At 42.0% G+C, this 25,349-nt stretch overlaps 1 protein-coding gene across 3 annotated transcripts in view; it reads left to right on the top strand.

Moving 5' to 3' along the window:
• Positions 1–22,757, top strand: part of NMT2 (N-myristoyltransferase 2) — a 63,452-nt gene extending 40,695 nt beyond the window's left edge. For 2 of the 3 annotated variants that reach the window (XM_032162631.2, XM_058431926.1), the window contains exons 7-12: positions 336–506; positions 2,193–2,301; positions 11,058–11,228; positions 17,598–17,765; positions 20,967–21,104; positions 21,587–22,757. In XM_032162631.2, the coding sequence (XP_032018522.1) occupies positions 336–506; positions 2,193–2,301; positions 11,058–11,228; positions 17,598–17,765; positions 20,967–21,104; positions 21,587–21,607 (778 nt within the window). In that variant the 3' untranslated portion in view covers positions 21,608–22,757. The remainder of the gene's footprint in view (positions 1–335; positions 507–2,192; positions 2,302–11,057; positions 11,229–17,597; positions 17,766–20,966; positions 21,105–21,586) is intronic. The other variant, XM_058431921.1, reaches the window with a different exon arrangement.
• The last annotated feature ends 2,592 nt before the right edge of the window (positions 22,758–25,349 follow it).

The raw sequence follows: 25,349 nt of genomic DNA, 5'->3' as shown, positions 1-25,349 counted from the left end.
TGCAACCTCTGCCTCTCAGGCTCAAGTGATCCTTCCACCTCAGCCTCCCAAGTAGCTGGGACCACATGCATGCGGCAACATGACTGGCCGATGTTTCTATTTTTTGTAGAGATGAGAGTCTCAGTGTTGCCCAGGCTGGTCTTGAACTCCTGGTCTCAAGCAGTCCACCTGCCTTGGCCTCCCAAAGTGCTGAGATTACAGGCGAGAGCCACTGTTCCCAGCCTGCATTCTTATTCTTGGATATTTCCTGGGTATCATCTTATTTTTTAAAATGTGTTGACTCTTCATTTTTAATCTTGTTTTGACTCTTAATCTTCACCATCTTTATTTCTTAGTGTGAAGAAGATGGTAGAAATCAACTTTCTTTGTGTTCATAAGAAGTTGAGATCGAAACGGGTAGCCCCAGTGCTAATCCGAGAGATCACTAGAAGAGTGAACCTGGAAGGGATCTTCCAGGCTGTGTACACCGCGGGAGTGGTTCTTCCTAAGCCTGTAGCCACATGCAGGTACCAGTACCATCTTTCTACCTCAGGTCCTCCCTTTATCAAACGTGTTGAGCCTCACCACTGTTCTGCTAGATGTAGTTTTTGCTGGTAGCAGAGATGGAGACTAGAACCTAGAATCACCAAGTCCAGTATTCTTTCTGGTATATCATTTGCCACTTGGTGATTAAAAAAAAAAGTTTTTGACATTTTCCTACTAATGATGCTGGATCTATACTTTTTTTTTTTTTTTTTTTTTGAGACAGACTCTTGCCCTGTTGCCCAGGCTGGAATGCAGTGGTGTGATCTTGGCTCACCGCAACCTCCGCCTCCCGAGTTCAAGCGATTCTCCTGCCTCAGCTTCCCGAGTAGCTGGGATTACAGGCATGTGCCACCACACCCAGCTAATTTTTGTATTTTTAGTAGAGACAGGGTTTCACCATGTTGGTCAGGCTGGTCTTGAACTCCTGATCTCGTGTGGATCTATACTTCTAAGTCTATTCCATGTGAAAGATGAGTGCTGTCTCTACATGGGAAAACCTAGGGCATGATGATCTTAAAATTCCAATGTCATACCATTTTCTTTCCACCCCAAAGATCAGTTTTCTGCCATGCTTTGCAGCACCACCAAAGTGTCCTGAAAGTCTTATAAGCATCCATTCAAAAGCCTCAGATGTATTTGTTTGTTCAGGGTAGGAAGACCTAAGCTCTGTTTTTACAACTTTGTCTGCACTAGTCAAGCTTTCAAAGGTTATTCCAGTGAGAAAATGATCAGATTCCCACAAGACTAACCTGTTTCTAAAACATCAGCGTTTATCTCCCCACCCCCCACCACTGTTTTTATTGACTCAAATAGGATTAAACTTAAAATTACTATATCCTATTAAATTATTACATTCGTTAAGTAAATGGAATACTAGACTTCATGGGTATATTTTAATACAAATCATTTATCCCAGAGCCTGGAATCACTGAAGAAATTTAAGCTAGTTTTCTAAAAGTTGTTTTCTTTGGTGTATAGGCTGTAAAAGCGAAGGCGACTAATTTAGGGGATTTATTTTCATGTTTTTAAACTTTCTGATTGGCCTTTTGTAGAATCAGTGATGGTCCTTACACATTTGGAAACCTGGGTATGATTAATATTTCTTTTTTTGTGTGTGAGTGAGACAGTCTTGCTCTGTTGCCCATGCTGGAGTACAGTGGCACGATCTCGGCTCACTGCTGCAACCTCTGCCTCCCAGGTTCAAGCGATTCTCCTGCCTCAGCCTCCCGAGTAGCTGGGATTACAGGCGCACACCACCGTGCCTGGCTAATTTTTGCATTTTTAGTAGAGATAGGGTTTCACCATGTTGGCCAGGCTGGTCTCGAACTCCTGGCCTCAAGTGATCTGCCCACCTCAGCCTCCCAAAGTGCTGGGATTACAGGCATGAGCCACCGCGCCCAGCCAATTAATATTTCTTTTGCAGTTTTAAGATTCCTCTTTAGTGAAAAAGATGAAAGGTCACAAACTCCTGAGGAACATAACTGGAGTACGAGACGTATTTTAGAGATTAAAAATTGATGGATAAAATGATGACATAGGATGAGGGCCTCTGTCTAGTACAACGTAAGTATTCAGTAAATGCTTATGTAACAGCCAAGCTGAGACGAAGAGTGAAAACTTGTAGAGTTATAAATCAATTAGATTTTAAAACCTTTATTGTATTCCAGATACTGGCATCGATCACTAAACCCCAGAAAACTGGTAGAAGTGAAATTTTCTCACTTGAGTAGAAATATGACTTTACAGAGAACAATGAAGCTATACAGACTTCCAGATGTAAGTAAGAATGATTTGCAGTTTTTTGAAGCTGTAACAACTGACGCTTTTAATGCAGAAAAGAATTATTTGCAAGAGTCTAAAAACTGACTCGTGTGTCCGAGGAAGTGAATATGGAGCAAAAGATTTCATGGAACTCAGGAGCTAGGGAAGGTAGGGAGTTTGTTTGGAAATACCAGTCTTTCCTTTTTTCCTAAGGCTCTTAAAGTTGTTCCGTTGGTAGTTGGATGAGACTGAACTCAAGACAAGTAAGTTTGGAAATTTGAGAAATTTATGATCTGTTAAGTAAGAAGGAAGAAAAGTCCAGGCTGCTGACTTCTTAATGCGTTGGAACTCAGGAATCAAGTGTAGAGGAGAGACCCAGGGAGCGGAAATAATGTCTCATTAAATTATCATCTTAAACTATCTCGTTCTCAATGTGAAAAGTTGTCATTTTTTTTTATTTTTTATTTTTCTTGAGACAGTCTTGCTCTGTTGCCCCTTGAGCACAATGGCACAATCTCAGCTCACTGCAACCTCTGCCTCCCAGGTTCAAGCGATTCTCCCACCTCAGCCTCTCAAGTAGTTGGGACTACATGCACCCGCCAGCACACCCAGCTAATTTTTGTATTTTTAATAGAGATGGGGTTTCACCATGTTGGCCAGGCTGGCCTTGGACTCCTGACCTCAAGTGAACCGCCTGCTTCAGCCTCCCAAGGTGCTGGGATTACAGGCATGAGCCACTGCACCCAGCCGAAAAGTTATTTATTTATTTATATTTATATTTATATTTTTTTGAGAGGGAGTCTCGCTCTGTCACCCAGGCTAGAGTGCAGTGGCGCGATCTCGGCTCACTGCAAGCTCCACCTCCCAGGTTCACGCCATTCTCCTGCCTCAGCCTCCTGAGTAGCTGGGACTATAGGCGCCTACCACCACATCCGGCTAATTTTTTGTATTTTTAGTAGAGATGGGATTTCACCATGTTAGCCAGGATGGTCTTGATCTCCTGACCTCGTGATCCGCCTGCCTCGGCCTCCCAAAGTGCTGGGATTACAGGCGTGAGCCATCAAGCCTGGCGAAAAGTTATTTTTTTTATTTTTTTATTTTTTGAGAGAGAGTCTTGCTCTGTTACCCAGGCTGGAGTGCAGTGGCTGGATGTTGGCTCACTGCAACCTCCACCTCCCGGGTTCAAACAATTCTTCTGCCTCAGCCTCCCAAATAGCTGGAATTACAGGTGTGTGCCACCACGCCCAACTGATTTTTGTATTTTTAACACAGATGGGGTTTCGCCGTGTTGGCCAGGCTGGTCTTGAACTCCTGACCTCGTGATCCGCCTGCCTTGGCCTCCCAAAGTCCTGAGATTACAGGTGTGAGCCACCACGCCCGGCCAAGTTATCATTTTTAATAGGGAAAAATATAAATGTGCTTTCTAGACTTGGCTTTATTTGGGGCTTGGCTGGTATATTAGTTATCTATGCCCATGTAAAAAATGACCACAAACTGAGCTGCTTAAAACAACATTTATTATCACACAGCTTCTGTGGGCCAGAAATCCAGTCACAGCTTAGCTGAGTCCTGTGCTTTGTTCAGGGTCTCTCCTGAAGTTGCCACCCAGGTGTCAACCAGGGCTCGGGTCTCATCTGAAACTTGACTAGGGAAGGATCCATTTCCAGGCTCCTGTATTTGTTGGCAGGATTGAGTTCCTCACTGGCTGTTGGACCAAGGGCCTCAGTTCTTTGCCACGTTGGGTTCTCCATAGGGCAGCTCACAGCATGGCAGCTTGTTCATCAAAGCCAGTGAGAGAGAGTCTACAGAGAGAATCTGCTGGCAAGATGGAAGTCAGAACCTTATGCAGGTGATTCATGAAAGTGACATCCAGTCGCCATTGGCATTTCTTTTTTTTTTTTTTAGATGGAGTCTCGCTCTGTTGTCCAGGCTGGAGTGCAATGGCACAATCTCAGCTCACTGCAACCTCCGCCTCCTGGGTTCAAGCGATTCTCCTGCCTCAGCCTCCCAAGTAGCTGGGATTACAGGCATGCAACACCATGCCCAGCTAATTTTTGTATTTTTAGTAGAGACGAGGTTTTACCATGTTAGTCAGGCTGGTCTCGAACTCCTGACCTCAAGTGATTCACCCACCTCAGCCTCCCAAAGTGCTGGGATTACAGGCGTGAGCCACTGCGCCCAGCCGCCATTGCCATTTCTATTGGTTAGAACCAAATCACAGGTCCTGCCCACACGTAACAGGAGCAGATCACACCAGGCGTGAACCCCAGGAAGTGGGATCACTGGGGGCCATCTTAGAATCTGTGCACCACTGATGGGATCTTTTGTTTAAAGTGTTGCGACATGTGAATTGAAATAAAATCTTCGGCCGGGCGCAGTGGCTTATGCCTGTAATCCCAGCACTTTGGGAGGCCGAGATGGGCAGATCACAAGGTCAAGAGATCGAGGCCACCCTGGCCAACATGGTGAAACCCCGTCTCTACTAAAAATTAAAAAATTAGCTGTGCATGGTGGCACATGGCTGTAGTCCCAGCTACTAGGGAGGCTGAGGCAGGAGAATCACTTGAACCTAGGAGGCGGAGGTTGCAGTGAGCTGAGATCGCGCCATTGCACTCCAGCCTGGCCACAGAGCAAGACTCCATCTCAAAAATAAATAAATAAATAAATACAAACTTCAAGAATGCCTCTTTTTTTCACTATGGGCAAATGCTGTTCCACTTTGGTCTCTCTAAATTTCAGTTTCTTGAACCTCAGGCAGCCTAGCTTATGTACAAGGAAAAGACACACTTACATGTAGGTTGCCTACAATGGAGTGAAGAATAAGGAGTTTTAGCACATATCATTGGTTTACTCACGATGATTTTCTTAAAGTGCTAAAGCTATTTTTGACTTGACTCCATTCATCAGCCTTAATATTTTTGTACAAGAGTCAATGTTCTCATGGGTATAGGCATTGATTGGAAACCAGACTGTGGCATCTTACTTTCAGTGAACCTGGGTTCCTGGTAGCAGTCCTGTTCCAGTCGTGCTGTGATAGTGACTGCCTTTCCCCCACCCATAAATTAAAGTTTATGAAGTGCTTTCAAATACATTATTCAATTTATTCTCACAGCAACCTTTTGAAGTTAGTACTTCTTATCCCCATTTTACAGATGAAGAAACTGAGGTACGTCACAGTTGGCACTTAGGCGAGGATGTGTTAATATCACCAAGTGGAGGGCTTGGGATGCCAGACCTCCATGTTTCCCTGTTAGCTCCCTCTGCCTCTGCCATCCCCTCTAACATTACCCACTATGGGGACACCATGGCTCAGCCCCACTGAATGTCTCACTGTGAGTACATTACAGCATAAATCAAGGCAGAAAAGGATGATTGTCAAGGTGCAAACAGCTCTCATTGGCTTGCCCCAGTCTCCTTTCCCCCTTTTAAGTCCTAGGAAAGGAAAGGAAAATAAAAAGTAAATTAATAGAATAAAAGAGAGATTAAAGTACAGATATTATGAAATTGTAAGGTGCTGACAGCAGTCCCTTGGGTGTCTGCCTCTTGAGTTAAACTGGACAGTACTGTGTATACCAGATGCCCCTTCCTCTCCTGTGGGCCCAGATGGGTGATACCACTGCTAGCAGTCATTTAAGAACATTTTTGTACCATTCAGCGTAAAAGCAAACTTATGGAATACAGCTTTTGCTGTATAGATCAATCTCATTTTCTGCTTCATTGTTACTGTTTTTGCTTATAGGAGTGCCAGCTTTCTTTCTTTTTCATGGACTTTCGAATACAGGAGCTAACATTTATTGTGGCCGGCGTTACGCTCAACATTTAACAGCCGTAGTCTCATTTACTAATCACAACAGCCACAGGAGGATGGGTCCTTATCCCCATAGCCCAGAAGGGGCCATGAGAACACAAGATTGACTTGCTCAGAGTCTGCTGGCCAGAAGCAGAGCTGTCGCAGGGCCTGCGCCATTCACAACTGTTACCTAAAATACTAAGGTTTCCCCAAGAAACATGCCTTACCATGCCTCCCTACCCTTTCAGTGTTTGGGGAGATTTTATCTTGTTTTGTTTTTTTGATTTGGTGTTGCGTATTTCCAAGTTCGATTTTGCGCATCTGTATCAATGAACTGAAAGGTAATTTGATGTTGATAAAAAGCAGGAGAAGTCACAGAATGATCCACTAAGGTCTTAGCACTGTGCTGCAAGGAGGGTGTGCTTGCTAAGACATGTCGAGGCATATAAGGTGTTCTATATTTAGTGGCATTAGATGGTTTTTTTAGTGGTTAGCATTCTGTTTGCTCCTTTTTGAATCATATAAATAACCATAATCATTGCTTACATCTCTTCTCTGGAATCTTGGCTCTCAAACGGTTTGTGCCACATACTTGACAGATAACAACACTACTGTTTTTTAATAGAGCTCTGAGCTTCATTTCCTTATGTACTTATAAGCTGATTTTACACAGATTTCAATCTACATAGAAGCCAATGAATCATGCATATTATTTGGGCCATGGGAAAGGATATCTGATTCAGATACAGAGTTTGCTTATGAAACTGAGATTTTTCTCAGTTACTGGAAATGATTCTCTGTGTTGTATTGAACTCTCAGAAAACATGACCACTTCATATTCCATTATACGGAAGCTAGCCATTTTAATCTAAGCCCAATAGCCTTCCTACTTCTTTCTGAGGACAATAGTTATAATTTGAGTGTTTGTTTTGCTTTTCAAAAGTTATTTTTCTTTTTCTTTTTTTTTTTTTTTTTTGTGAGACGTCTCGCTTTGTCGCCAGTCTGGAGTGCAGTGACGCGATCTTGGCTCACTGCAACCTCCGCCTCCTGGATGCAAGCAATTCTCCTGCCTCAGCCTCCTGAGTAGCTGGGACTACAGCCACGTGCCACCACACCCAGCTAATTTTTGTATTTTAGTCCATGTTGGCCAGGATGGTCTCGATCTCTTGACCTCATGATCTGCCTGCCTCAGCCTCCCAAAGTGCTGAGATTACAGGTGTGAGCCACCGTGCCCAGCAGTATTTCATTCTTACACAGATTATTTTAGCTATTAGCAAATGTAAATATCCTTACCCTGTTTTCTAGGACTTTCTGTTTTTTATAGCTGGTACATCCTGGTGTGCTCGTATGCTTTCATGCTTCTGTAAAAATTTGTTCAAAATGCTTATAAGTTGCCAAACTTATGATACTTTTTACCTGAATTTAGGCAACATATTGCTTGTCTAAATTCTGCTACTTATTTTTCTAACCTTTAGAGACCTAAGATAGCAGTTCTCAAAGTGTGGCCCAGGGACCTCTGGAAGTCTCCCAAGATCTTTGAATCTGTGCAGTCATTTTTTTTTTTATTTTCATAATAACACTAATATGTAATTTTTTCACTTTCATTCTCTTCTGAGTATACTGTGAAGTCTTCCAGAGGCCATGTGGCATGTGTATTTCTGTAGTCTTTTGTTTAAAAATGTTCTCAGTTTTGATTTCTAATGCGGTAAGTGTGGATATGCATAACCCACATAAGCAAAGCTCTTTGGGGGTACTCAATCATTATTAACAGTGTAGGCCGGGTGCAGTGGCCCATGCCTGTAATCCCAGCACTTTGGGAGACCGAGGTGGGCAGATCACAAGGTCAGGAGATCGAGACCATCTGGCTAGCACGATAAAACTGCATCTCTACTAAAAATACAAAAAATTAGCTGGGTGTGGTGGCACGTGCTTGTAATCCCAGCTACTTGGGAAGCTAAGGCAGGATCAAATTACTTGAACCCGGGAGGCAGAGGTTGCAGTGAGCTGAGATCACACCACTGCACTCCAGCCTGGGCGACAGAGTAAGACTCCATCTCAAAAAAAAAAAAAAAAAGTGTAAAAGGGTCCCAAGACCAAAATATTTGAGAACCGCTGCTTTAAGGTGATCTGCTAGGCAGTTCCTTTAGTGGTTTCACAGTTGGATATTCAATGAATGAGAATTGTGCTCCAGAAGAATGTTTTGCTCTAGAAGGAAGTTGGCAAGTTTTTTTTTCATTTCTGAATGTTCTCTATTAACAGCTATCATATATCCTGTGGCTTTCATTAATTCATCTAATTGCTTGATATTGTTGATTGTTGCTGAACCAGTAACAAAAGAAAAAAAATTCTGATATTGAGAAAGGCTATTTGAAATTTATCAAGCTAAGTCTGCCTCATAGCAGACACTAATTTTTTAAATGACTATGATATATATTTTATATGGGTTTGGTCTTCCTACTAGCATTTAGAAATGCTTATTTATTTCCAGTGGAGATCTGGATATTTCTGACTCATTGGTTTTGAGAGGTACTAAAAGACTAAAGGTATGCGTTGCCTGTTAAATGTGAAGGACTTAAATTCTCTAAATTTAGATTGTTAAATGGTATTTTAGCTGCAGTGCTTTAGACATGACATCATCATAATAGAATGGCTCACAGTAAATATTCAGCTGAGGACTGTTGGTCTATAAATACAGAGCATGCACCTCCCATTCCCTTTTCCCCCAGCTAATCGATAATCAATCAGCACTGTGTGTCATTGAAGCTTAGAAACCCCAGCACAGCTAATAGTTGATGACAGCTGGCACTTAAGAGAAAACCTATTTTCCTTGGCCTAGTGTGGTGGCTCACGCCTGTAATCCCAGCACTTTGGGCGGCCGAGGTGGGCAGATCACCTGAGGTCAGGCATTCGAGACCAGCCTGGCCAACGTGGTGAAACCCTGTCTCTACTAAAAATACAAAATTAGCCGGGCGTGGTGGCAGGCGCCTGTAATCCCAGTTACTCGGCAGGCTGAGGCAGGAGAATCGATTGAACCCAGGAGGCAGAGGTTGCAGTGAACTGAGATCGCACCATTGCACTCCAGCCTGAGTGACAAGAGTGAGACTCCGTCTCAAAAAAAAAAAAAACCCGTTTTCCCCCTTGGGTTTCCACCTGGGGGCATGCAGGAATTGTGATGACCTAATTCTACAGGAACTTTTTCCTTTAAAAATATTTCTTAAGATTGGAACTGCTAGATTATATAAAATTTTTTAAAATAATCATTTAGGGCAGAAAAAGTAGAGTAGCAATATTTATATACAGATTATTCATCTCTTAAAATGTATCTAGTGTTTCTCCAAGGAGGGGGAGATCAGGTTTACAGAAAAAAATAAACTGTATTTCTCAATTTAAAATTGTTTGTTTGTTGGGCTTCCTGGCTTTTAGTCTCAAGTCCCCTGGCCCCTGAACAGTTCTGGAGAGCAAGTGATGTCAGGAGCTTTTACGAGGACAACAGCTGAACAAATTCAAATGGGGACCTGTCCTGACTTTTAGGTTTTTTATTCCTATGGCTTAATTTTTTAAATTCTAAAGCTCTGGAGTAGTGATAAGACACCTACCCTGATCACCTTTACCCAGAAGGCGTGGCAGGAGAGGCCAGGCCGCGTCCCTGGCAACCATTTGCCGTTAGACAAGATGGACGCTTTCAGGCTGGTATGGCTATAAACCTGTTTGCCTTTAGAAAATACTTGGCTATGAACAATGCTTGCCTTCCCATCCAGCCTGATATGATTCACTCCTGTATCATTTTTGTTCAAGAGCACAAAGTCACCACACGCTTTTAATGGGCTATTGCATAATAAAACAAGTTGCTCAGTTGTGTTTTCAAAATGTCAGTCTTGGCAGTTTTAAAGCATCCCTCAGAAACCATGAAGGATTGGTTCTAGGACCCCTCAGATACCAGAATCCTTGGGTGCTCAAGTCCCTTATATAAGATGGCATAGCATTGTGTATTTGCATATAATGTATGCACATCCTCCTGTATATTTATTTATTTTTGAGATGGAGTCCCACCCTGTCTCCCAGGCTTGAGTGCAGTGGCGTGATCATGGTTCACTGCAACCTCCACCTCCCAGATTCAAACGATTCTCCTGCCTCAGCCTCCTGAGTAGCTGGGATTACAGGTGCATGTCACCACGCCTGGCTAATTTTTACATTTTTAGTAGAGACAGGGTTTCATCATGTTGGCCAGGCTGGTCTTGAACTTCTGACCTCAAATGATCCACCAGTGTCAGCCTCCCAAAGTGCTGGGATTACGGGCATGAGCCACCACGCCCCCTGTCCTGTATACTTTAAATCATCTCTGGATTACTTATAAGGCAAAATACAATCTAAATGCTATATAAGTAGTTGTTACACTGCATTTTTAAGAAATAATGACAAGAAAAAAAGTGTACACGATCAGCACAGATGCAACTATCCAGTTTTTTTTTTCCCCGAATATTTTTCATCTAAGGTTGGTCGAACCCACAGATGCACAACCAGTGGATACAGAGGGCTGTCTGTACTCCAGAAGTCATGCTAAGATGGCTATGTCCCATCATGTAGACTGTTAACATTCTTGGCATTGGTATATACATTGGTGTATTTTAGGTACTGGCGTACATCATGAACTTGTAGTGTTCCCTTTGATGTTTGTTTGGGTCATGGGCAATAGTGACCAAAGACTTGCCGCACAGATAAGAAGATACAGCACATTGTCTCTCTCGCCTATATTTTAACCCAGCTCTTCTCAAACCTTAATGTGTGTACAAATCCCAAGGAAATCTTGTTGAGTTGCAGATTCGGATTCATTAGATCTGGGGCAGGGCCAGGCTCTGCAGCTCTAACAAGCTCCCGCGTGCTGCTCATTCTGGTGGTCTGCAGACCACTCTTTGAGTGCAAAGTCATTTCATTCCTCTTCTACCTGAACTTCTGGGTTTGTTTTGTTTCCTTTCCCAACAAGGTTACAAAGACTTCAGGTTTGAGACCAATGGAACCAAAAGATATCAAATCAGTTCGAGAATTAATCAACACTTACCTGAAGCAGTTTCATCTGGCTCCAGTGATGGATGAAGAGGAAGTAGCCCACTGGTTCCTCCCCCGGGAGCACATTATTGACACGTTTGTAGTGGAGGTAAAGACAAGGTGATAAACATAAAGCTCCTTGAAGCACCCTTTGTGTTCAGCGTGCAGCAGAAGTATTTACACACACTTCCTTCTATTTCATCACAGAACATTACAAAGATGTGTACTAAAGGGTTGAGAGTTAATAAGATTAATAATTCTTAATACTCTATCAAGGACATGCTTAAGTGAAACTGCCATTTGTTGAACCGTGAGGATGTGGTGTTGAGGAATATGGTGACCATGAGTGTGGTCTGGTGCCATTGTCTTGTTTTGTGCTAAGGCAGCAGCAGCTTTACCCACAGCACTGCTTTGCACTGTTGATGCTGATGGTAACTTGTCAACAAGGCAAACAACTTCTTAGTGTTACGAAAATCATTTTGACCTCACAGATTTCTGAAAGGGTCTCAGGTACCCACAGGGTTCACGGACCACATTTTGAGAACTGCTTTCCAGGGCATATCATTAGAGCTGCTGAGTCTGTGGTTGGACCTGTCTTTCACATTATTAGAAATTGCCAAATAGCTCACCACAGTAAGGTCCTGAGCAGTGTAAGAGAGTTCCTGTTTCCTCGCATCCTCACAAGGCGTGTGGGTATGGTCAGATTTTAAATTTATTTAGGCCCACCTGATGAGTATGGAACAGTATCTTGTTGTTAATTTATATCCTCATTATTGATGAGTTTGAGTGTCTCATCAATCTGTTAGCCATGTTTATTTCTTTTATGAACTTGCTATTTACATCACTTGCCTGTTTTTTCTTTTTGATCGTAGTTGTCTTGCTGATTTATGTAAGGTTTTTTGTTTGTTTGTTTGTTTGTTTTGAGATGGAATTTTGCTCTTGTTGCCCAGGCTGGAGTGCAATGGCACAATCTCGGCTCACTGCAAACTCCGCCTCCTGGGTTCAAGCTATTCTCCTGCCTCAGCCTCCCAAGTAGCTGGGATTACAGGTGTGCACCACCATGTCCGGCTAATTTTTGTATTTTTAGTAGAGTCGGGGGTTTCACCATGTTGGTCAGGCTTGGTCTTGAACTCCCGACCTCAGGTGATCCACCTGCCTTGGCCTCCCAAAGTGGTGGAACTATAGGCGTGAGCCACTGTGCCCAGCCCGTGAAAGGTTTTTTATATGCTGAATACTAACACTTTGTATTGTGTTCCTTTCTGGGTCCTTTATTCTATTTCGTTGATCTCCATGTCTGTCTCTTCACTAATACCACACTGACCTGGTTGCTATAGCGATATAGGAAGCGTTAGTATCAGGTAATTCCTCCCACTTTATTCTTCTTTGTCAAGATCATTTTAATTAACCTATTTCCTTTGCCTTTTGCATATACATTTTAGAATAAGCTTATTTTTGCCTACAAAATACCTTGCTGGTACTTTGATAGGGATTACATTACACTGATAGGTTAATTTGAGGATAATTGAAAAGTCTTCCAATCCATGAACATGGAATGTCTCTACATTTATGTCGGTCTTTTAAAATCTCTTTTATCAGCATTCTCTAAGAGCATCCAGATCCTGTACATGTTTGTTTAAGTGTATAGCTAGATATTTCACTTCCTTTGGGGCGATTATATGGTGTTGTGTTTTTAATTTCAGTTCCTCCATGTTCATTGTTAGCCTGTAGAAATGCTTTCTTTTGTGTGTTTGTATCCTACCACAGTGCTGTGAAATCACTTACTGGTTCCAGGAGTTTGTGTGTAGATTCCTTGTGATTTCTACATAGACAATGTGTCATCTGCAAATAGGGACAGCTTTATTGCTTCCTTTCCAATCTCGATGCCTTTATTTATTGGTCTCGTATGAATGCAGGACCTAGATCTTCCAGTGCTTTGTTGAGAAAGAGTGGGGAAGGTTGACATCCTCGTCGTGTTCTTGATGGTGGGAGAAAAGCATTTACTCTTTCACCATGAAGTATGAGGTTAGCTGTAGGTTTTTCTGTGGGTGCTCCTAATCAATTTGAGGTCATCCTCCTCTATTTCTAACTTGCTGAGAGTTCTTATGAATGGGCATTGGATTTTTTCCAATGCTGCTTCTGCTTCAATAGATGTAATCATATGATTTTTCTCCTTTAATCTGTTGATATGTTAGATTACATTGATTGATTTTCAAATGTTGGGTCACTCTTATATTCCTAGAAAATATCCACTTGGTCAGGGTGTATAATTATTTTTATACATTGTTGTATTGATTGCTAATATTTTGCTGAGTATTTGTTGAGTTCATGAGAGATATCTCTCTGGAGTGCCTTTTTTGGAATGTCTGTCTGGTTTAGATATCAAGATAATACTGGTCTCATAATAGGAGTTGGGAAGTATTATTTCCTCTTCTATTTTCTGGAAGAAATTAAGAATTGGTGTTAATTCTTTAAATGTTTGTTAGAATTCTCCAGTTGAAATGATCTGAGCTTAGCTGTTTCTTTTTTGGGAGTTTTTAAATAATGGACTAAATGTCTTTAATGGTTATAGCACTATTCAGATGATCTATTTCATCTTGAGTTTTAATAGTTTTTGAGGAGTTCATCCATTTCTTCTAAATTGTTGAATGTATGAGTGTAATTAATGTTGTTCATTGTATTCCCTTGTTATCCTTTTAGTGGCTGCAGGATCTGTACTGATATCTCTTGTTTCATACCAGATATTGGTGATTCATGTCTTCTCTTTCTTTATTTTTGTCCATCTTGGTAGACTCGTATCATTTTATTGATTTGTTTCCCAGAGAACCAGACTTTTGTTGGATATTCCCTGTTGTTTTCCTATTTTCAGTGTTATTGATTTCTACCCGTGTTTATTGTTTCCTTCCATCTGCTTGTTTTGGGTTTATTTTGCTCTTCTTTTCTAGTTCCTTGAGGGAGGGACTTACTGACTTGAGACCTTTCCCTGTTACTAGTAAGCATTTAGTTCTATCAGTTTCCCTCTCTGCACTGCTTTAGCTATTTCTGACATATTTTGGTATGTTGTATCTTTGTTGTCATTCACGTCTACGTATTTTTTGGTTTCCTTTGAGACTTCCTCTTTAGGCCACCCCTACTTAGAATTGTGCTGTTCAATTTTGCTGTGTTTAGAGATCTTCTGTTGTCTCCCTATTACGGATTTCTAGTTTGATTCAATTATGGTTAAAGAACACACACTGTATAGTTTTGATTATTTTAAGGCTCTTGAGGTTTGTTTTATTACTCGGGATATGGACTGTCTTGATGGATATTCCATGGGTGCATGAAACGTGTATACCACTACTGTTGGGTGGAGTGTTCTTTGTATGCCAATTGGATCATGTTGATTGATTGAGTTATTCAGCTCTTCTATTTCCATGCTGATTTTCTGTCTAGCAGTTCTATCACTTGATGAGAGGGGCATGGAAGTCCCCAGCTGTGACTGTGGATTTGTCTATTTCTCCTTCCAACACTGTCAGTTTTTCTTGATTTCTTTTGGGCCTCTTGTTTGATACTCACATGTATATTAGGGTCTTTATGTCTCCCTAGTGGATTGATCTTTTTTATCATAATGTAATACCTCTCTTTCTAATAATTTTCCTTGCTCTGGAGTATACTTTATTGTATATTACTATGACCAGACCTGCTTTTTAAAAATTGTTTGGTCTTTTTCCATCCTTTTACTTTCAAACTATTCATGTTATTGAATTTGAAGTGAGTTTCTTGGAAACAGCCTATAGCTGGGTCATGTTTCTTTACCCACACTACCGATCTTTCGATTGGTGTATTTAGACCACTTACATATAAGGTGATTACTGGTATGGTAGAGCTTAAGTCTACCATTTGATTATTTGGTTTCTTTATGTTTCTTCTGGTTCTTGTTCCTCTGTTTCTTTTTTCTTGCCTTGCTGTAGATTACTTGAATATATTTTAGGATACTGTTTTATTTATAGTACCTTTGGGTGTATTTGTATAGTTTTTATGATGGTTGATGTGAGTATTACAAGATATATATGTGACTTATCATAGTCGATTGGTAACAACATTTATTACTTTGAGTCACCTTTTATTTAGGTCACTTTACCTTTTTCACTTTTAAATATTGTTGTCTTAAATATCAGATAGTATTATGATTTTTGTTTTAATCATCAAGTATGATTTGTAACACTGATTAATAATGATGCTTGAAGATAAGCATAATTTATTATATGTAGCCCAAATTTCTACTCTTTCTATCATTCTTCCCTCCGTCCTGATGCTTCAAGGTTCCTTCTTTTATTATTTCCTTTCTATTTGAAGAAATTCCTTTAGCCAGTCTCAGGGTATGTCTGCTAGTAACACATTCTTTTGGTTTCCATTTGTGTGAGACTACCTCTGTTTTTAGATTGAGTTTCCCAATTTTTTATTTTTTTATTTTTTTTGGAGACAGAGTCTTGTTCTGTCACCCAGGCTGGAGTGCAATGGCACAATCTCTGCTCACTGCAACCTCCGCCTCTTGGGTTCAAGCAATTCTTGTGCCTCAGCCTCCCGTGTAGCTGGAACTACAGGCACATGCCACCACACCCTGCTAATTTTTTCTATTTTGGTAGAGACAGGGTTTCACCATGTTGGCCAGGCTGGTCTCGAACTTCTGAGCTCAGAAAATCCACCTGCCTTGGCCTCCCAAAGTGCTGAGATTACAGGCGTGAGCCAGCATGCCCAGCCCTACTTTGCTAATGTTTTACTTAGGATCTTCTTCCATACTCACTACTGAAGTTGGCCATTAATTTCCCCTTCTTACCCTGTCCTTGTCCTGTCTTGATACCAAAGTTAGAATGAGCTGAAGAGCTTGTCCTCTCTTTTCTCTGGAACAGTGTATGTAATAATAGGGATTACTTGTTCCTTGAAAGTTGTTAGAAGTTGCTTATAAGCCACCTAGACATGGTGCCATGGTGGGTTTTGTTGTGAGTGGTTTTTTTTGTTTTGTTTTTTGTCAGTCTTTACAATTGATTGGGTGTGAGGGACAATGGAAAGATCGTCCCACTCTTCCCCAGCAGTTGGTGATTCTCTGGTCATTTTAACAGCAAGAGAGGAAACAGTAATTTTACCAGCAATATGAATGTGAAGAAGTAGTTTTCTGAAAGCAGATGATGAAAATGGGGTGGGGAACCTAATCAGGTTCTGCAGGTGCCTGCAGTAATTCGGCATATGAGATGGATATGAGAAATTCTTAGAAGAATCTAAAATCCTTATTAAACCTGAAGGTTGAATTCATCTCCAATACTGAGCTGCTAATATAGAGCAGTAGGGAATCACTGTAGATTAACCCCTTTAGTTTCTTGCTAGCTGAAGAAAGGTCTAATGACTCGGAAGCATTTGAAAACCAAAGCATACATCCTTCTGGAATTTCCTTTTCTGCTGAAAGAAATACTTGCAGTGGCATGTGTGTGGTCCAGCCTCTTCAGCCGCACAATTCAAACACATCATATTCTAAAAGTCAGCAAGGCCACCACAGCTAATTACAACAACCCAAACAATACTGGCTAATTTCTTGTGTTGGAAGCTTTGCCAGTGATGATGAAATGAATGTCATCCATTGTATCCCTTATTTTTGACAGCTGCAAAATTCTCCAGTTATTCACATATGTATATTTTGGCGCAGTAGTAAGACCTTTCACAAGCTTGCGAACTCTTCCAAACAGCTTCCAGACTCTACCCACCCTTACTTAGGCCTGATATAATTCTTTCTGTGTGCTAAGAAAGTGTGAGATAGTGCACAGTATCTTTTAGTTGGAGAAGGCAGCCCTCTAATCCTTAAAGCTTTTATTTCTGCAAAAACAATGAATCTGCTTTTATCACTGTTCTCTTAGTCTAAAGAATTGGCTCATTTGTCAGCTGGAGGGAGGCTTTCCTTTTAGGACATTCTGCTTCTATCTTTCTTTCTGTTTCTTTTTTTTTTTTTTTGGGGGGGGGTCTCATTGTGTCGCCCAGGCTGGAGTGCAATGACACAATCTCGGCTCACTGCAACCTCTGCCTCCGGGGTTCAAGCGATTCTCCTGCCTCAGCCTCCCAAGTAGCTGGGATTACAGGTGTGTGCCACCGCACCTGGCTAAGTTTTCGTATCTTTAGTAGAGATGGGGTTTCACGATGTTGGTCAGGCTGGTTTCGAGCTCCTGACCTCATGATCCACCCGCCTCATCCTCCCAAAGTGCTGGGATTACAGGCATGACATTCCGCTTCCTAAGAACTTTGTGCAAATCACCAAAGGGCACTTAGGCTGAAGTCCCAACTCCAGGCCCTTCTTGGCCTCTACACAGCACAATATAAGGGGCCCCAAATTAGACTGCTGAGAAAGAAGTGTGACTGCTTTTCGTTCTCTGGGGCAAGGGAGAGAACAGGGTTAGCGGAAATGCACGTATGCAGTTGGTTCAAGGAGGTCTCTGCCTGACAGCACCTTTGCTCCTAGAGCCCCAGCGGTAAACTGACTGACTTCCTGAGCTTCTATACGCTGCCCTCCACGGTGATGCACCACCCTGCCCACAAGAGCCTCAAAGCCGCCTACTCATTCTACAACATCCACACAGAGACGCCCCTGCTGGACCTCATGACCGACGCGCTCATCCTGGCTAAGTCGGTAAGCCACTCCTTCCTCTTCATGCCGTTTGGTTCTCCAAATGTCTGTGCCAAACTATAGAAGACATCTTACTGTGTTTTCTTCCACACAGGTGGAATTTATGCGAGATTTTAAAAAAACTATTGATCCTCAGTCAAAGGAAGAATTTTGATAAGAGTTTCTTTTGAAACTTGAGGCTATTTTCATCACTAATTTTATTGCAGTTTAACAAAAAAGACAAAATGTACAAATTATAAATGTTTAACCCTTACATAAGAATATATAAGGCTGGGCATGGTGGCTCAGGCTTATAATCCCAACACTTTGGGAGGCCGAGATGGGTGGATCACCTGAGGTTAGGAGTTTAAGACCAGCCTGGTTAATATGGTGAAACCTCATCTCTACTAAAAATACAGAAGTTAGCCAGGCTTGGTGGTGTGTGCCTGTAATTCCAGCTACTCGGGAGGCTGAGGCAGGAGAATTGCTTGAACCTGGGAGGCAGAGGTTGCAGTGGAGCTGAGATTGCACCACTGCACTCCAGCCTGGGTGACAGAAACTGTCTCAAAATATATATATATATATAAAGCTCACATATTACGAAGTAATATAAGGACAATATTAATACATGAGTGAATATTTTTGTTGAGTGAATAACTAGCAGCAATTTTTTTATTCAACCAAATAGTCTCTGAATTTTAAAATTAAAGGAATTAAATTCAAAATTTAATTGTAGCCAGTCTACATGGTGAAACCCTGTCTCTACTAAAAATACAAAAATTAGCGGGATGTGATAGCACACACCTGTAATCCCAGCTACTCGGGAGGCCGAGGCAAGAGGATTACTTGAACCTGGGAGCTGGCAGTTGCAGTGAGCCGAGATCACACCATTGCATTCCAGCCTGGGCAAGAGAGTGAGACCCTGTCTCAAATTAATTAATTAATTAAAATAAAATAAAATAAAAATCTCTTACCTGTGCCTTTGGATCCCCAAGTCAACATCATCCTCAGATTGTCTGCTTTTTTTCAACACTTCCCAAATATGGCCCCCCAGTAACTAGTTATTTAAGGTAAAAACCCTGAGAAATAAAAATAAAAAGTGCTTCTTCTATATCACATTTTGCATAGTATTATTGTCTGACATTTTAAAGAAATTTAAATTTTTACCATTAAAATTTTACATAAATATATTTCCCATTATCAGCCCAAAGCAAACATACTCTTTTTTTTTTTTGGAGACAGAGTCTCACTCTATAGCCCAGGCTAGAGTGCAGTGGCACTATCTGAGCTCACTGCAACCTCCAACTCCTTGGTTTAAGCTATTCTCCTGCCACAGCCTCCCGAGGAGCTGGGATTACAGGCACGCGCCACCATGCCCAGCTAATTTTTGTATTTTTAGTAGAGATGGGGTTTCACCATCTTGGCCAGGTTGGTCTCGATCTCCTGACCTTGTGATCCGCCTACCTCAGCTTTCCAAAGTGCTGGGATTACAGGTGTGAGCCACCGCACCCTGCCCACATACTCTTTTTTTATACCTTTTTTTTTTTTTTTTTTTTGAGATGGAGTCTTGCTGTGTTACCCAGGCTGGAGTGCAGTGGCATAGTCTCGGCTCACTGCAACCTCTACTTCCCATGTTCAAGTGATTCTCTTGTCTCAGCCTCCTGAGTAGCTGGGACTACAGGCGTGTGCCACCACACCTGGCTAATTTTTGTACTTTTAGTAGAGACAGGGTTTCACCACATTGACCTGGCTGGTCTCCAACTCCTGACCTCAGGTGATCCACCTGCCGCGGCCTCCCAAAAGTGCAGGGATTACAGGCGTGAGCCACCACGCTCGGCCTGCATACTATTTAAAGTCTTTACAACTTTGGTCCCTGGGCAATAGCTTCAGCCACGGTAGGACTTAGAAAGGCTAATAATTAATAATCCTGGAGATGAAACCATCTTGACAACTGTTCCCTTCTAAAACAAGAACAAGGCTGGGTGCAGTGGCTCATGCCTGTAATCCCAGCACTTTGGAAGGCCAAGGCAGGTGGATCACTTGAGGTTGGAGTTCAAGACCAGCCTGGCCAACACAGTGAAACCCGGTCTCTATTAAAAATACAAAGAAATTGGCTGGGTATGGAGGCGCACACCTGTAATGCCAGCTACTAGGAAGTCTAAGGCAGGAGAATTGCTTAAATCTGGGAGGTGGAGGTTGCAGTGAGCCGAGATCATGCCACTGCATTCCAGCCTGGGTGACAGAGTGAGACTCCATCTCAAAAACATTTAAAAATAAATAAATAAAACATAAATGAAATATTTTCTGAAATCTTCATAAGTAATTTTATGCCAGTGACAGCCATCATACTACATTTTTAACATTTTTGGGATTCAGCATTTCTGAGTTTTCGTGCTGATTCATCGGATTCACTATAGTTTTTTGTTTGTTTTTTGAGACAGGCTGTCACTCTGTTGCTCAGGTTTAAGTGCACTGGCACAATCACAGCTCACTGCAGCCTCGACCTCCTGGGCTTATATAATCCTGCCTCAGCCTCCGGTGTAACTGGGTCCACAGGCGCACACCACCATGCCCAGTCAATCTTTTTATTTTTGTAGAGACAATGTCCTGTACCTACACCTACAGCCTATGCCCAGGCTGGTTTCAAATTCCTGGGATCCAGTGAGCCTCCCACCTCGGCCTCCCAAAGTGCTGGGATTACAGGCGTGAGCCACCACATCCAGCCACACTGCTAGTTTTATAAGACAATTTTAAACTGAATTCTTCCTATTTTTAAAAAAAGAAAAAAAAGGACAGAGTCTTACTCTGTCGCTCAGGCTGGAGTGCAGTGGCACAATCTCGGTTCACTGCCACCTCCACCTCCCAAGCTCAAGCAGTTCTCCTGCCTCAGCCTCCTGAGTAGCTGGGACTGCAGGTGCGCGCCACCACATCTGGCTAATTTTTGTTACTTTTAGTAGAGATGGGGTTTCGCCATGATGGTCAGGCTGGTCTCGAACTCCTGACCTCAAGTGATCCACCCACGTCAGCCTCCCAAAGTGCTGGGATTACAGGCATGAGCCACAGCATCCGGCCCTGAATTCTTAACCTATGCTATATATCACAGACATTAAATCCTACTAGAAATGCATATTCGAGCTATTAGTAGAAGAATTGTTACACTGAGATATGTAATACAGAAAACACTAGTCCTTTGTTTTAAATTTTAAATCTTTTTTAAATTGGCAGAAAGGATTTGATGTATTCAATGCACTGGATTTGATGGAAAATAAGACATTCTTGGAAAAACTCAAGTTTGGTATAGGAGATGGCAATTTGCAGTATTACCTGTACAACTGGAGGTGTCCAGGTACAGATTCTGAAAAGGTAAGTGAAATGGATATAGCCCTAGTAAACTCAACAAATGTACCTAGACAATTTCATACTTGCTTCACTTAGACTTAAGACAGCTTTATTTTATTTTTATTTATTTTATTTATTTATTTATTTTTTTGAGATGGAGTCTCGCTCTGTCCCCCAGGCTGGAGCGCAATGGCATGATCTCGGCTCACTGCAACCTCCGCCTCCCAGGTTCAAGTGATTCTCCTGCCTCAGCCTCCCGAGTAGCTGGGATTGCATCCACCATCATGCCTGGCTAATTTTTTTATTTTTAGTAGAGATGGGGTTTGACCATGTTGGCCAGGCTGGTCTCAAACTCCTGACCTCAGGTGATCCGCCTGCCTTGGCCTCCCAAAGTGCTGGGATTACAGGTGTGAGCCGAGCCTTAAGGCAGCTTTTAGAAAGACAGATCTATTGTACTACATTGCAATCTAATTTTTCTTACTATTCCATTTCTTCCCTCCCTTCAGGTTGGACTAGTACTACAGTAGATGAATATTTTTATTCTAGAACTCTGACATCATGATTTGTTAATATTTAATGATTTCTGGAACTGCCATTCCAAAGAAGAATAAAAGCACAACTCAAGTGAAATTGAAGTAATCGATAATCAGAAAAGATGACAAAAGTTCACATGTGACATTTGTACGTTTCTAGCTAGAATGTTAAACTTCATCCTTTTTTCACTGTTGACCTATTTGTGGGAGGGATGAAAGGCTACAAAGAGCACATTCTTGTAATTTTCAAATTTTTGCCTGTCTCTTGAAGAGGTATTTTTTCACCCTTAGAAAAGGGACTGTTTTTCTATGGACTAAGTAGAAGTTACAGAGTCATGTAAGAAAATCTTTGCTATTGTGTGGAGATAAATTGCTGCATCTCTGTTTCTTAAGTGATGGTACATTTGTCCATGTAACAGAACAAAAGATCCATTTGGAAATTTTTTTACTGGTATCACCTTACGTGGTATCACTGGGAACATTTATGGAATCAACACTTCTGCAGCTCAGTGACAGGTGGTGGTTATTTAAGTGCAGAGCAATATTAAAATGTACTGGTGATGAGTACATGTATTTCTCCATAAGCAGAGTTGCCGAATCAATAAACATACAAGTTTGTACTTTGATCTTCACCAGGTCAGTGGATTGCTTCAAAAGCAGAGTTTTGTGCAAGCACTCACTGTGCTCTCTGTAAGAGTCTACGGCCGGGCGTGGTGGCTCACGCCTGTAATCCCAGCACTTTGGGAGGCCAAGGTGGGCGGATCACGAGGTCAGGAGATCGAGACCATCCTGGCCAACATGGTGAAACCCCGTCTCTACTAAAAATACAAAAATTAGCTGGGCATGGTGGCGTGTGCCTGTAGTCCCAGCTACTTGAGAGGCTGAGGAGGCAGGAGAATCGCTTGAACCCGAGGCGAGGTTGCAGTGAGCTGAAATAGAGCCACTGCACTCCAGCCTGGGTGACAGAGCGCAAGACTCTGTCTCAAAAAAAAAAAAAAAAGAAAAGAAAGAGCCTGTATCCGCGACTAACTGGACTTTTCTGCTGTTGTGCAAAGCTTTTCTGCTGTTGTGCAAAGTTCAGTTTCTTCTCAGCAACATCAAGGATATATGAAGAAAAGGAAATAAAAACTGTAAAGTCAAAAGAGATGCCTGGTGGAACTTATTCGTGCTATCAGGGCATTGATAGTTTGAATGTTTTTATTACTTATGCAAAATTGCACATACTCCTCTACGCTGACTTTATCATGAAAACTGCCCTGTGTCATGCTAATGCAAAATGTCTTATTTGTAAATAAGTATTCATAATTTTGTTACTGATGGTGTTTTTAATCTAGAATTTGAAAAACTTTCACAGCATACCGATGTGTGTTTATATTGCCAGTAATCCGCGGGAAAAATAAGATGCTAACCAAGGCCACGTAGCCTGGCCTCAACTCAGATACCACAAAGTAGATGCCTTGGCTGGGTGTGGTGGCTCACGCCTGTAATCCCAGCACTTTGGGAGGCCAAGGCGGGTGAAATATTTGAGGTCAGGGGCTCAAGACCAGCCTGGCCAACATGGTGAAACCCCATCTCTACTAAAAATTCAGAAAGAACTAGCTGGGCGTGGTGGTGGGTGCCTGTAATCCCAGCTGCTAGGAGGCTGAGGCAGGAGAATCACTTGAACCCAGGAGGCGGAGGTTGCAGTGAGCCAAGATCGTGCCACTGCACTCCAGCCTGGGTGGGTGACAGTGCAAGACTCCATCTCAAAAAAAAAAAAAGTCGATGCTTTTCCCTGCCTTTACTGTGCCAGTGCCTAGGATGTTCAGTGCAGACAAAGTTCATTGTTTTAGACATGATGGCATTTCCTTCAAGTTATGAGTCCAGTGAAACCAATCATATCTTATCCCAGGCAGGGGCCACCAAACTATGGCCTGTGGGCTAAATCCAGCCCATTGCTTATTTTTGTATAGCCCACAGGCTAAGAATGCTTTTATTTTCTGGAATGGTTGAGGAGAAAAAGCCAAAAAATGACATCATTTTGTGACATGTACAAATTACACAAAATTCAAATTCCAGTGTCCCTCAATAAAGTTTTATTGGAACATAGCCATACTTTTTTTTTTTTAGGACAAGGTCTCACTCTATTGTCCAGGCTAGAATACAGTGGCACAGTCACAGCTCCCTGTAGCCCCAAACTCCTGGGTTAAAATGATCCTCCTGCTTCAGCGTTTTTGAAGAAAAAGAACTAGCTGGGTGTGCATACCACCACGCCTGGCTAAGTTTTTCATTTTTTGTAGAGACAAGGTCTTGCTATGTTTCCCGGGCTGGTCTTTAACTCCTAGCCTCAAGTGATCCTTCTGCCTTGGCCTCCCTAAGTACTGGGATTACAGACATGAGCCACCACTCTTGGCCACAGCCACTTTCGTTTACATATTGCCTATGGCTGCTCCACACTACAAAGCTGAGTTGAGTTGTTGTGACAGATTGTGTGGCCCGCAAAGCCCAAGATACTCACTCTCCGGTCTTTTACAGAAAGTTTGTTGACCTTGGTCACTACGAAGGAGTTGAACTCTCCTTTCTATAGGTTGCCATAATTCTAAAGACCAACCCACAGCTGTGACATCCCTGAGACTACCACCAGAGGGCGACTGGGCCCCACAGTAGTGCGTAATTAGGACCTTTCTTGGAGATAAGGAAGACTTGGAATTTCAGATGGTTCCACCCTAATTGCATTAGCGTTCTTTCTTAACAGCAGAAAGCCTTCAAGAAACAAAACAGTCCTCATTCACTGGAACAGGGTTTGAGATACCAGCATTAAGAAGTAAAGGAGATTTTGACTTAACCTGGAGTCAAGGCTCTAATTTAGGACTTTACTTCCCACTCATTTTCACGGCACAAAGTCTATACAAAGTAGGTTTTCAAATAATTGCAGAATCAGCCAGGCACGGTGGCTCACACCTGTAATCCCTGCACTTTGGGAGGCCGAGGTGAGCAGATCACTTGAGGTCAGGAGTCTGAGACCAGCCTGGCCAACATGGTAAAGCCTCATCTCTACTAAAATTACAAAAACTAGCCGGGCATGGTGGTGTGGATCTGTAATCCCAGCTACTCAGGAGGCTGAGGCAGGAGAATCGCTTGAACCCAGGAGGCGGAGGTTGCAGTGAGCCGAGATCACGCCACTGCACTCCAGCCTGGGCAACAGAGTGAGACTATCTCAAAAGTAAAATAAATAACTGCAGCATTGCCAGTTGGAAATTTTGTCATGAGATTACCTCATGGTGACAGTTACACTGCTCCTTTAAAGAGTCATTTACATAATTTGTTATCAAATTATTAACCACTTTTAAATAGAATAACTACATTTGCCTCTATAATTGAAGCAGATTACTAATTAACATTTTCGAGAATTAAACTGCTTGCTTATGAAGTAGCTATTAAAACTAAATTTAAATGCAATAGTGTCTTGTAGATTTAAAACTGCATTGTACTATACTTTGTCTATAATGAAAATGTTCTATTCAATAAGGTATCTTTTCTTCTTCTTTTTGGCCAAGATGGCACTAAGTAAAATTTAAATCGAGAGGTGGCATAATCCATGAGTCAGCCAGACTTTCAGCTGGAAAAATCTTTAGTAAATACCTTCCTTCTAAATTATAGAAAGTAACTTCTCCATACACACTGTAAACAGCAGACACTCCTAACAGAGCATTGGTTATGCTCCATTTCCTAACCTGAAGGACTCTTGTCACACACT

The sequence above is a fragment of the Hylobates moloch genome, unplaced genomic scaffold (genome assembly GCF_009828535.3).
Source record: "Hylobates moloch isolate HMO894 unplaced genomic scaffold, HMol_V3 SCAFFOLD_2, whole genome shotgun sequence".
In the NCBI taxonomy this organism is placed as follows: domain Eukaryota; kingdom Metazoa; phylum Chordata; class Mammalia; order Primates; family Hylobatidae; genus Hylobates; species Hylobates moloch.
Note: the sequence above shows the minus strand (reverse complement) of the source record. Positions and strands in the feature narration are given on the sequence as shown.